Raw genomic sequence first — 13,199 nt, forward strand, 5'->3', positions numbered from 1 at the left:
TATCGCGTCCTCGAAGGATCTTGGTGGTTCCTTTATCTTGAACGTGTTTACATGTCCCTTTTGAGCGAGCGTATATTACATCGTTTCAGATTTTTCTGCTTTTGAAACTATTTGGGAACTTTACTTATCTAGTTTAAATTTTTTGTGTATAATTATTCGTCGCGTTCGCCACAGCGTAGTATTGCATTATCTTAGCATACTCTATTCACTGACATCTGCAATATCGCACTCAATCTCCTATTCATTCATCGCCTCCTGATCAATTAGATCCCTTGTTTCATTGCAGTCCAGCGGCGACCCATTACTACACTTTTCCACTTTCGGAATCCTCTGACCGCCCACTTCTGTGGGTCAAACTGCCAGCAACCGAGACGTGTGTGCTATCACTTTAACTATGTGATTCACTTTCACTTCACTGCTATCACTTCTACTATAAGTTGCATTACTTGGAGATACATATGCTGTACATATGATCTAATCCCAATTGATTTATTACTATTTTCACTAACGCTGACAAATGAAATGTTGGGCGAATATAGACATTGAAATGTTCATCTTTTTTGTCATTTAAAACAACAATCGAACAATCGATAACCGAAACCTATGAGGTGTTTTTCTCAATTGCGTGCATCTTCTGGATTGATTCTTGTAAATCTAATAGCTAAATGGAACTATTTCGTTTATTGTGGTAATTTGGCTGCATAAAAATGCAAAAAAACTTTTATACATGGCCATGCTGAGGATTCAGTCTTCTGAGTAGAGTTAAAAATTAATTTTTGCCTGAGGTATGCTCTTTTTTATGTTCGTTGTCAAAGATATTTTACATATAAATGATAATGATGATTTGAAACCACAGCGTTCAGAGTTGAAAGAAGGAGCGGAACCACGCTGAGGACTCGGAAAGAAGAAACTCACCTGGGATAATAGCGTTCACGAATCACGATTGTTGTAGCCATGAGAGTACGAGCGATAATAATATAAAATAAAAAATAAAACGATAATAAAAAGCATAATAGTTATTAATGAAAATAAAACAATAGCTATTCTAGTGGTAGGGTTTATTAGTAGGATGACGTGCAAAGTAACGGAACAGCAAACAGTGAAATGCGAAGAAGGAAAATGTGTATATCAACAATTAGGCTGCAGCGGAGCAGGGCCGCACGAGACAGGATTTTGTGGGGTGTGAGTTAGGTAAAGGGAAACCGGTACTGAAAGAAGCGTTTATTGCACCGTCTTAAATGCAAGGAAAATCAAGTAAAATAGCCGAGAAGTAAGGAGGTATAGAAATAAGTAAACCATGAAGACCAGAGCAGAGATGGGGGTAAAAGCAGAACAGAGGAAAATGGAGACGTAAAATGCGTCCAAAGATATGGACGAATATGTGTGACGAAATCTTAATCTGTGATTACTATTGAAACAATTTAAAAAGAAAAAATCATACTATGTTCATAGGCCTTTTGTTTGCGTAAGGGGTTCTTGATTTGATGTTTTCCAACTTTGCGAACATAAGGCAAATATTTATATAATTATACCCGCCTGTTTTCACACGAAACCATGGTAGACGATAACAATGTAAATTTAGTAACGCTGCGATTCATTTATGTTAAAATTTACCATTTCGATTTTCAAATGTATTTTTTTAAGTCCCGATTTTTTTTGCACTGCTTGCCGTATGCGGCTTATCATCAAATCATCTACTGTACATGAAGAAAATCGAGAAGAAAGCGAGCCAATGTCTCCGCATTCGTATGCAGTCACGTCGTATTTGTGCATTAAATGGTTTGATGAGAAGAAAAACAACGCTGGTGAGACCAACAAAAGCAAAAAGAATACAAGGCAGGCTGTCTACTAGTGTGCAGCAGTAGGAATTGTGGTAAACAGGGGAGCATTGCAGGTGTGTAAGCAAAACGAAAACATATGAGGAAAACCCGTAAAAACTGAAACCTTAGCTCGACGCATGATGGTGACCGCCGTGTGAACATAAGTGTCATAGTTTTGCATCGTTGAAATTGCAATGAAAAAGAACATTAAATATTGTGTAGCGAAATGGACAAATGGAGAGAAATAAAAAGGAACATCAATTATCCATCTATGTACAGGGGCGTCTGCATGTTAACACTTTTACCAATATCCGAAGATTAAGACCAAATGGAGGGGGAAATCCACTATAAGCATATTAAGGTATTAGAGGAAGGGGAGGAGGGATTTTTTTTAAATGTTTACACCCAAAAGTCTATTGCAAAGAACGCCCCCCCTCCCCCCGTGTCCGCTTGAAAAAGATTTTTAGTAAAACACAGGCATAACGGTAGCAAAATTAAAAAAGTGTGAGCGAACATCGTACTCCAGCCGGCTTCAGTTGTGAAATCAGCCTCGGGTGATTTTTCATACTTTTCTTTTTCACAGGGCCAACATTTTGAGGAAATCTCTTTTATACTAGAGAGAGAGAGAGAGAGAGAGAGAGAGAGAGAGGGGAGGGAGATACAAAATGTCTAACTGACAGCGTTCGTGTTGTCATGTTCATATAAATTTGATGGTCTTCGCATGCCCAGCCAACCAAATTGAGTGACTTGAAAAACAGGTAAAACGGAAGAATAGCCCCCGTGAACTTCTCGCTTAACTGTCATTGTGGGATTTCGCCGCTATATGTTGGCAACTCTACTAAAAAGTCAACCTACCAAATGCGCCAGAAAGAGAAAGACCAAACTTTGAAAGAACGGCACAACAATAGCTCACCACAGGCGAATTTAAAGTAGGGGCGAAGATTTTTGAAAACTCAAATTCAAATCCAACGGGCACGCAGCAACATACACGACGTGTAAATTATGATTCTTTTGGAAAAAACCCACTATTAACACCTGCTATCACGTGAGTGTTGTTTTGTTCACGGGATTAAGACTACAAAACATAAATCAAGGTATTAGCAGAGGGATGAGGAGGCATTTTATGCAATAGACTTTTGTTTATCATTTCAGAAGTGTTTTCCAGTCCCTCCCCGTCCTTCTAAATATCCTAATTTTGGTTTTAAAGTTTTCCACCACCGTCAACCAAAGCTCTTGTAGAACGGTGTTGCGCTTCAGCATCGAGTAAAGCGGAGCTAGCAGCTGCTGGTTGGACGCAGTGTTCCAGCTTAAGCGCATGCTCCCATCGCTTTTCCATTTTGTCGGAATACAATGAATAGAGTTGAAATTATTACAATTAATTCCATGAGAAACGCTCCACATGATCATCGTTGCGCATGCTTTGTTTACCAACAAAGCGACCATGCTGTGAAAGAACGGCAGAGCGTAATATGATTATCTCTCTCACTCCAGTGGTTTAGGCATGCGCTATGTCGTTCATACATTTAGTACGTTTGGGACGAAACAGCTGATCGATAAGTGAGCCCTTTCTCTTTCTTTTCTAGCTACATCTCTTTCTGTCATGTTGAATTTTATCGTTTTAGGAACGTATACAAAGGTGGGTTGAAAAGTCGGCGATAATTAAAATGAACTTTCGCCCGAAAAAAACGATAAAAAGTTCACGGGGGCTATTCTTCCGTTTTGCCGAAAAACAAGTTATCCGAATCTCCAATTTCACAGAAAAGCCAAAAAATCACTCATTTGGTGGCAGGTTGAATCGCTAACGTCAAAGAAATCCGTGATCGGGTAACGCATCCGAAAAAATCACTGTTTTACTGGTGAAATGTAGCTTTTCCACCCCTTCCCTCTTCCCTAATTAATTGGTAATTAACGATTTCTTCGATCTCTCAGTTATTTATCGTCAGTTGGGAGCCTATTTCAGTCATTTACCAGTCTATTACTGTTTTGTAAATCATTCTACATACAGTTATAAGATAACATTGCATGTATTGGGCCTACAATATTATGCTCTATTACAATATTAGCGCGTAATCACAAGCCTAAACACAACTCAACGCGACAAATAGTTGCATTTACCCGATCACACGATTCTTCGAAGTTAGCTAGCGATTCCACCCTACCACCAAATGAGTGATTTTTTGAGTGCTCCGTGAGAGGGGGTGACAATAGTGGGTTTTACCGTGTGTGTGAATCCACACCGTTCCTGTGTTGGTCGTGCAAAAGAGGTGAAAAACGGACATATATTCCGTGAAATCCATAGTCGGTCCCGGTAGGAGAAGGAACGACTATTACAAAAACCCGGAATGATTGGTAAGTAGCAGCAAGCAATAATAAAATTGAATTTACTAAGTGCAACAATAACAAGTGAAACGCTCTCTCTCTCTCTCTCTCTCTCTCTCTCTCTCTCTCTCTCTCTCTCTTTCTCTTTCTCGGGCTGTCTTTTTCTTTCTCTTTCTATTTATCTTTCTCTTGCTGCTTCGCTACTCACACCTGGGAAAGGGTATCGCGTGTCGCGTTTTAGGATTTCTCGGTGGGATAATTGTTGCGCCTTGAAAATGTCCTGTGGAACCCACCATCGCGGCCTATTAAACCCGTTTCAACGTGATGGCGGAAGTTCGTAAAAAACTGCGATATGCTCCATGTGAAGTGAAGACTCTTTTGGGCTGTGCTATGCAATACTACTGCCTAAGGCACGGGATCCTGAAGCCGAGAGCTTTCTACTGAACGGACGGACCGCCCCTGCCAAACAACGGTATAATCGTTACTCCGCCATTTTCCCTCCCAGCCCAGACCAACGGCGGCTACCCTTAAACAGTGTCGTTTTCCGTGGAAAACATGAAACGACGACGTCTGCTGCGGCAGTCATAGTGTGTACGTACATATATTTGTGCGTGAGCGCGTGCGGTATCGCTGAAATCATAATTTCGGTTCTACGAATAACGCATCTCAGTATCTTACATCTACCCCCTGCCCTGGCTGACGTTGTCGACGATAGTGGAACGAGTAGGAGTTGACGTTTTCTCAAATTTGGGCAATTCCGGGCGACGACACATACGGTGCATACGTGGTGTGTGAGTGCGTGTGCGCTGAGTGTGTATGTGTCTGTGCGTGTGCATGTGTATCAACACACACTGCGTTGCGGGTCCGTTGCTGCGTCCAAACCTTAGGTGGATCATTCCGTACCAGGGGCAAGTTAACGACAAACTTGTCTCGCTGCTGCCCTACCAATCAGCCAGTACCGATCACCACTCTCAACACAAGGGTGTCCGAAAAAGGGCCAGCAATCAGCGTACTTCTAGCAACTAGCGCCAGTCTTACAGTCAACGGTTGGCAGATGCAGGTTGCTGTCAGCAGCATTTTAACGCAACACCATCAGCCTGCGACCGTTCTATCCAGGTAGCACGACCAAAAAACCCTGTCCGTCCTGCACATTTGTGACAAATCCTCATTCTCTCGCGAGTAGCAGGGAAATACCGGCGATGCTTGCTAAAAAATCGAGGGGTAGACCATCAGATGCGCCAGCAGTGAGAGCTCTGCCGCCTAGTGTTTCCGTTACAATGCTGCCTACCAGGAGGCTGGAGTAACGACAGGGACTGATTCGATTCTCTATGCTGATCTCTGCATAGTTCTATCTATCTCTCCCTCTTTCTTTCTCTCCTGCTACCTTAAAGAGATAAAGGTAAGGTTAACCAACGCCGATGCTTGTTGCAGGTAGACTCAGTTCTAATTTATCTATTCTGTCTGTCTTGTATTTCATATTTGGTCCTGATACCAGCAGCTGCTCCAGTTAGAGCTCCTTAGAACGAGTTTAAGGTGCATTTAAGCGATTCAATACTATAATCGATAATGTACTTCGCTAATGCAGTTGGCGGCTACCATAAATGGTGAAAGCTATCCGGGTGACCATCCGGGTGATCATTCCGACATTGAGGTGCAATACATTGGATCGCTCGATTGCGCCACGTCACGAGTAGCAGCGGTTGCTAACCGATCAGAGATTCAACCACCAACCCTTGCAACGCGCAATCGAATTAGGTTAACGTTTTAGGCAGGGCGATAGTGCAACGTGAGATCCTGTAGCACAATACCGCGAAGCAATAGCACCGCAATGGCTCATCATTTTCAAACGGTAAGCAAGCACACGATGTTTAGTTGCACACGTACCCATAAATGATTTCCAATCATCTATAACGCATTATTTGGTGCATGCATTAGGCGACCGCAATCACCATCAGTGGCACGCCGAACGGTGAATTGACCGGATTCCGGAATGGCTGTGAGAGCAGCAGCAGTAGCAGCACTGGCGGTGCCAAAGTGTTGAGCAAGGCGGTAGCGGCCAAAGTCAGCAAGGGAAGCTCACTCGCGACGCTTTGCAACATCGGCAACTCATGCTACATGAACTCGGTGTTGTACACGCTCCGGTTGGCTCCTAATTTCACCCATAATCTGCATCATCTCATCGAGTTCTGTAACCTGGCGGTACCGCGGCGGTCACTTGAGCAGTCCGTTTTCTCGCTAGACTCACTAACGTCTCACGCGACACCTGCCCAGCAACAGCAGACTGCACAACACAAACCAAAATCCTCCTCACTTGGTCGTAACATTCCTGGCCTTCACGTGGCTAATGGGCGTAGCTGGAGCAGCAAGGATCTGGCGTCGCTCGGTGCGAGCAATACATCCGGCACCGCCAACAGTGGCAGCGGTGGCTCTTCGACTATAGCGCTCGCTGTCAGTGGCAGTAACAGTAGTGGTGAGGCCAACAACCACACCAATGGTGGAAACGATCTCTATCTTGGTCCAGCAGCCAGCACGAATACGGCGTCAGTTGGCTTGATCAGCAACAACAACAACGAAGGCGACGGAGGATGTGGCCAGCAGCAACAACAGTCGGTCGGTGGAGCGGCCAAAAGCAGCAGCCAGGTGGTGTGCGAAACGCTGCACGATCTGTTTCACAGTCTCACACACAACGAAGCGACGGGAATGATTGAGCCGTTCCACGCCGGGAGCGTATTGCAAGCGGTACAGAGCGTAAGTACCACGTTCGAGGGCAACCAGCAGCAGGATGCGCATGAATTTCTTATGTGCATCCTCGACAGTGTACGCGAAGCGTGCCAAACACTCAACCGGAACCTACTGGCCAATCCGGACTTGTTACGAAGCAGGTAAGGAACAACCTTTCCATGAAGCTCCCCCCTTGCCCCTCCTAAAAGCATGGCTGCTACTAGTTTGAGTATGTGTAACGATTGTTTGCTTGTCGTTTTTAGTAGTACGCTTGTCGCTGGTGCATCAACCACTGTTTTGGTTGACGGACTGGACTCTAAAAACCAGATTTCCCCGGCTAGCCAGCCAGTCAGCGAATCAAAGTTCAGCAACACCCCATTCAATCCACGCTACATCTTCCGCCGGCGTAAAGAGTCGGTCAAGAGCGCCAAAGCAGCGGCCTGCAAGCTGAAGGGTGTACGCACACCGTCACTGTCGCTGACGAAGGTGGTCTCATCGACGGTGCCGACCCAGGCGGATAGCACACCAGCGGGTATTGCTGGCGACTGCTGTGCATCGTTCGATACTACCGGTGAAGCACTGGCCAGCACTGGTCAACGGTCATCGGGCGTTTCGCTGGACGAACGTACACAGGCACAGGATCGTATTCTCAAGTTGGGGTTGAACTTCTTCCGAGAAGACTTTGAGGGAGTCACGGTGTCCCGGACACGGTGCCTCTCGTGCGAAACGGTTACTGAGCAGAAGGAAACGATGATCGACATTGCTATCCCGATTGCGGCCAGCGAAATTAACGATGTCGCCAAGAATGCGCAACAATTCTATCAGGTAGGCTTTTGTGTTCACACCTCAAACTGCCATCTAACTCTCGTGGTTCTCGTTTTGTATCGTATCCGGCCATAGGACGCGTGTATAACGGAAGAATACTTCCGGGGCGACAACAAGTACCGGTGCGAGACGTGCAGCGGCTACACGGAGGCCTGCCGATCGATCTCGTTCGAAATATTGCCCCGGTTGCTAATCGTACAGCTAAAGCGCTTCAACGGCGACATGGAGAAGATCAACAGCTACATCCCGACACCTTTCGTGCTGCAGTGCTTCTGTCGCGATTGCCTCGGGAAGCCGGAGGCGGACAAGCGACACGTCTACCGGTTGTACAGCGTGATTACGCATGTTGGGGCCCGACTCTCCGTCGGCCACTATATAGCCTACACCTGCTCGCTCGAACTACCGCACCAGTATTTCAATTGCGGTCGGGAGCGGCAGCGCCGCTGCCTGGTGGCATCCTCACTAGACGGTGCAGGTCACGGGTTAACCGATGGTGCGCAACACCAGCAGCAGCAGCAGCAGCAGCAGCAGTTGGGCAGCACTGGTGGTACTGTTGGTGGTGGTAAGGGATTCGAGCGAACCAGCGAGAAGAGCACCTCCGGACAGCTAAAGAAGCTATTCGGCGGTAAGAAGCTCTCAAGTGCGGGTGATATGAGCAAGAAACTAAAGTACAATGTGATCAGTCGCTTTTCGCCCACCAACGGTGTGGACGCACCACAGTTGAACGGTAGCAACAACGGCATGGCGACAGTCTCAGCAGCCGGTGCCGGACAGGGGTGCACCGATGCCAGCGACGGAAAAATTGGAGCGGCAAGTGAGGGATCGTCTGTTACTTGTGCGCTAGCGGAAAATGGAACGGGAAGTTCTCTCCAGGAAAGGGGTAGTTCGTTTACCAGTGTACTTTGTCCGAGTTACAGCTGCTGTGGAGTCTGTGTCAAGGGTACCAGTCGATCGCTTGCTGCCACAGGCAGCGTATTAGGTCCGGGGGCAACACCAGCCGTACCCACGGCATCAATATTACTGGATGGCTCGAGTGGCACTACTAACAACGGGTGCAGCTCTTCCAATGCACCACGAACGAACGGCGGCCGTGCCGTCGCTCCGGTTACCACCATCCACCCGAATGCTCATCTCGCCATCAACCATAACCACGTGCTCCCCGAATGCACCAATGGCGATGTCGGTGTCAGCGCGCTGCCTAACGGTTTATTACTGTCATCGTTTGCTCTCAACTCCAACACCACTCATTCGGGTAGTATAGGGCATACCACTAGTAACACCAATACCAGCAGCACCAGCAACAATGGCAACAACGACAGCGTTGGTTCAGGACTGGACTATGCTACTCAGCAGCAGTATCAGCAATTGCAGATGAAGTGGTTTATGTGTGATGATGATAAAATCAAGGTGATGACACAGGCCGAGTTCGAGGATATGCTGTCACCTCGGCGGCGGCATGTGATAACGCCGTACCTGCTGTTCTACGCACGATTTGATGTGCAATCGGCCGCAACGTCACCTCAACTCGCCACCTCTCAATCAAACGTGACGTCGGGGGCAACAATTAAAGCGTACGCGGGCCAGGCCCCCAGTTCGTCGGCAGGCAGCAGTGGAACCATGTTAGCCTCCACCATCAGCTCCAATCATCCGGCCTCGTCAGGATCGCCTCCGACTGTCCTATCCGATGGTCCAAACTCCTCGGTCGTCACACAGTAGAGACATACACAGCGGAATATACAAATGCGTGTGACCGCACGCACATAAATACATAGACACAAGAGTGATTGATATCAGCATTTCCTTTTTCTCTCCCTTCCCTCCTCTCTTTCCCTACCAATCGCTCGCTTCTTCTCCAATCCTTCAGCGTTTCCTTTTAGCTCTTCTTCCCGGATGAGCCGATTAGTATTTAATGAAAAGTGATCCTTCGTAGGCCTGTCGATTAGGATGAACATAGGAGGTAGCGTAGGGAGTAATCTACGACAGGACGCGCAGCTGACCTTCCAGGCGCAGGCAGATCAGTATTCTGTATGTCATGGCCATGTTAGATGGAGGCATTCTAGCGCTTCCGTGATTGAAACTCTTCGCTTTAGCAGTATTGTAGATCGTGTGAAAGCGCAAAAACTATAATCGTTGTAACATATATGTATCTGCTTATAGGTATGATGGCTAAAAGCGGTATAAGCAAGAGGGCGAAACAAGTATTCATAATTGCAAGTAGGCAAGATCCGATATGTAAAAGCTAGAAAATAGCATTGGAGCATTAGGTAGATGGTAACAAGCCTGTCTACAGTCGAATTTGTATGCATAGCCGAAGCCAAGCAGCGGAATGTATCATCATCGGCAAATTTTTCAGGTGCTTTCATAGGCAAATAGATAAAGGAAGAGGATGTGAATGATTGCCAAAAAGCTCGAATGATTTTCTCTGGCTGGAGGACGTTGGGAGTCTAGCATGGTAGTCTGTGGTCAGGCTAGGAGCGCCGAGATGGGAAGAATCCCGAAGAAGGCTAAGAGCCGCGCTCGTGCGCATAGGTTCACTGGTAAGCGAAGAATCAGATCGCCCAATTAACCAGCTTGAATGGCATTCGGAGTTAGGTGTGCACGAGGAAACGCTCGGTGATTGTATAGTAATTGCACAATGCGATATTGCTTAATCGTAGCGTTACGGTTTTGAGAGATTGTGCTTTAGTCGCGTTTTCATTTGGTTTCGTTATAAATTTCATTTCATGTTCACGTCTGCAATCGTGGTACGCATATCATTATGCAACTGGCGGTTGAGTCGTCATACATTCAGATACATTTGAATGGATTTGGCTTGTTCCATTTCTTCTGCTGATTATGTTCCATACTTATATTATACTTCAGATTTTATTCTTAAGGATGATGATTGATTAATGGATACAAAAGTGTTCCAAAGGTAGCAACCTTTATATGGACAGAAACATACAACCTTTGGGCGAATTAAAAACACTAGCTTTCGATGGTAACACACCACAGCGATATTGCCGAAGTGCTTGTCTTTGCAACCCAAACGTTTCACCGATGCACACCTAATGAATTGTTTTGTTATATAGTTTCGTTTCCTTTATCTTCCCTTCAATTCTCCGCTCTCCTACCCTATCCCTAACTTCATTTGTTTAAAATTAAGTATCATCTACTGATCTAGGATAACCAAAATTAACAGTCATAATTTCACCGCTACCAATGTGATGGATTATATAGTACTCCTAGTATAGCAGTTATGTAAATAAGCGCGCCCGCAACGTCAAGTGGAAAGCTTATCTCGCTTAGAGATTACCTTTTCAAACGGACCACACATGGTCGGTCGATAGCAAGAGTATTTAAGGAGGCGAGCAGTGCGCAAACCACTCAGCAGCAAATTATGCCGCTTGCCCAATAAAAGGAAGCGCAAGAAGCACTCTCAAATGAGCAAAAAATTATGCATTCACGCGTTTGAGTGTGTGTGTGTGTGTGTGAGCGAGAGAGAGAGAGAGAGAGAGAGAGAGAGAGAGAGAGAGAAAACGAAAAAGAAGAGAGAGAGAGAGAGAGAGAGAGAGAGAGAGAGAGAGAGTAATCTGTTGTTGGTATGTTTAGTGATGGTAAGGATAACGAAGGAGAGTCTTAGTTGCATCTAATGTCTTAGGAAAAACGGACAGAATGTTAAATCAACTTAATGAATGCTAGGTTGCGTTGTGCAAAGGAAAAGGGCCCGCTGCTCAGAGTAAGTTATTTGAACAAGACACTGTAGATGTAGTGCGAGAGACGAGTTGTGTTCGCACCGCAATAGACGTATCGTGTCGCGTACGCGTGTCCCTCTGTGCACCTCCAGAGCATAGGGACAGAATCAGCCTGCCAGCCAACCGCAGACACTGTCTCCAGATCGCAAAGAGTTTGTCCGTTCCGCGTCGTTCATGCACATGCAACTCACCAAAAGCAAAATAAAAAAGGTTTAAAAAACAGGTCGACAAACGGAAACCGGAACCGGTAGTGTGGAGTTGGGGCTGGCCCCTACTGGCACGGTCAGGGCATTGGAAAGAGGGTGCTCTGTGCGAAGCGAATGGGTGGACAGAAATAAAAACAAAAACAAACTATCTATAGTACGTCTCCGAGCTACCGTGTGTATGTGTTCTACACCCTTACAATTCACAGTACTTTTAAGAACTTCTTTTTGTTGAAACGTTATGCTATATTATTTGATTGGAGCAGATATCGCAGTAGCGGCTAACCGTTTTCGAATCGTGTTTATTGCTCACGGCAATGTTGGTTGGACCTGCACGCATACAACTTGCACTTACTGCGACTGTTGCAGGTCAAAGAGCTTAGCATCGAAGAACAGCATACCACTCGCCCTTTGTGCCGGGGTAGTAGAAGAGTTGCGGATTCAATAATTTATAGATAAAAATCATGTTTGACATGCCTCGCCAAGTCCCGCTTAAGGTGCACCAGTCATAGTCATGCTCTTTTCCTAGGTTAGCCCCTTCGGGTTCTTAATAACGATGACTTAGCACTCTCTTTACAATATCTTCCCAACACCTCCACAGCATGCAGGTTCCTGCTGGATTAATCCGAGTATGCTAATGATAATGATTTGGCCGAACTGTCTTAGCAAATAAGTAATAATTGTGTAAGGCGGCGTGAGAGTGGAACATAATCAATTTTATTCCATCACGTCTTGCATCGATCGCTGTGTAACATGTCTAACAATGTAATGGGTGGCACAAGGAAATGGCCCCAGATTCGCTACAGCGGCCGCGAAAGGGTGGACACATGCAATGAAGCGCGTCAGCGGTTTAAGTACACCCGCTAGGGTGCGCTGGTGGCTGGCCTAGCCGTCGGGACGTTGCCCTGCACCACGTCGTCGTCGTCGTCGTCGTCGATCAGCTGCAGTACATCGGGGAGGGCAGAGCGGCGTTGGTTGAGCAGCGGTAGGAAGCGCATCATTTGAGCGTAGTTGAGCCGTTTCCAGCGCGCGTTAACCTCGACGCGCTCAAGCGCCTGCTTGACGCCCTGTGTCGCCTTCTCGAACAGACCGGCACGCTCGTCAATCAGTGCCCGCAGCTCCTGCATCTCCTTCTGCGACGCCATCTGCTCGGCCAGTGGCTTCACGTACCGCGAGAGGCGCGACGTGTCCGGGCTAAGACTGTCCAGGATGAAATGAAGGTGAAGTGTTGGTGTGTTAGACAGGAAACAGAGAGAGAGAGAGAGAGAGAGAGAGAGAGAGAGAGAGAGAGAGAGAGAGAGAAAATGAGAGAGGGAAAATCGAGGGTATAGAAGGTCACTACTTACTAGCTGTGGATGTCGTCGATCCGCTCGATGAAGAAGTTCTTGGCGAGATGGAAGCCAACGTCGTTCTGTGCGACACCGCTGAACAGGATGGTGGTGTCCTGCTTGCGCACACCGGACGTGCCGTTAAGCGACCAGTGCAGGAAGCGCTCGACCAGCCAGACCTCGCGCGTACATGCCAGCGCACTGATAATCATGATCTTCTCCGAGCCGACGTTGCTGCGCAGGTAGCGC

General features: G+C 46.6%; 2 protein-coding genes across 7 annotated transcripts in view; one reads left to right on the plus strand and one right to left on the minus strand.

Annotated features, from left to right (window-relative positions):
* The first annotated feature begins 4,069 nt into the window (after positions 1 to 4,069).
* LOC125953712 (uncharacterized) lies at positions 4,070 to 11,889 on the plus strand. Of its 4 annotated transcripts, none has more exons than XM_049683456.1 (7): positions 4,070 to 4,169; positions 4,359 to 5,255; positions 5,323 to 5,538; positions 5,638 to 5,988; positions 6,075 to 7,021; positions 7,124 to 7,685; positions 7,761 to 11,889. In XM_049683456.1, the coding sequence occupies exons 4-7, from the start codon at positions 5,968 to 5,970 to the stop codon at positions 9,399 to 9,401; spliced, it is 3,171 nt and encodes a 1,056-aa protein (XP_049539413.1). In that variant the 5' UTR covers positions 4,070 to 4,169; positions 4,359 to 5,255; positions 5,323 to 5,538; positions 5,638 to 5,967; the 3' UTR covers positions 9,402 to 11,889. The 4 variants fall into 4 exon arrangements, with proteins under 4 accessions (XP_049539413.1, XP_049539421.1, XP_049539437.1 ...); XM_049683464.1 differs by having other exon boundaries at positions 4,093 to 4,169; positions 4,381 to 5,255; XM_049683480.1 differs by lacking the exon at positions 4,070 to 4,169 and having other exon boundaries at positions 4,280 to 5,255; positions 7,127 to 7,685.
* A 439-nt stretch (positions 11,890 to 12,328) lies between these two features.
* Positions 12,329 to 13,199, minus strand: part of LOC125953734 (aminopeptidase N-like) — a 6,147-nt gene continuing 5,276 nt past the window's right edge. For all 3 annotated transcript variants that reach the window (XM_049683493.1, XM_049683510.1, XM_049683501.1), the window contains 2 exons: positions 12,969 to 13,199; positions 12,329 to 12,822 (listed from right to left, as the gene is read on the minus strand). The exon at positions 12,969 to 13,199 is cut by the window's right edge and continues 2,348 nt beyond it. In XM_049683493.1, coding sequence (XP_049539450.1) covers positions 12,486 to 12,822; positions 12,969 to 13,199 — 568 coding nt within the window. In that variant the 3' untranslated portion in view covers positions 12,329 to 12,485. The remainder of the gene's footprint in view (positions 12,823 to 12,968) is intronic.

The sequence above is a fragment of the Anopheles darlingi genome, chromosome X (genome assembly GCF_943734745.1).
Source record: "Anopheles darlingi chromosome X, idAnoDarlMG_H_01, whole genome shotgun sequence".
In the NCBI taxonomy this organism is placed as follows: Eukaryota; Metazoa; Arthropoda; class Insecta; order Diptera; family Culicidae; genus Anopheles; species Anopheles darlingi.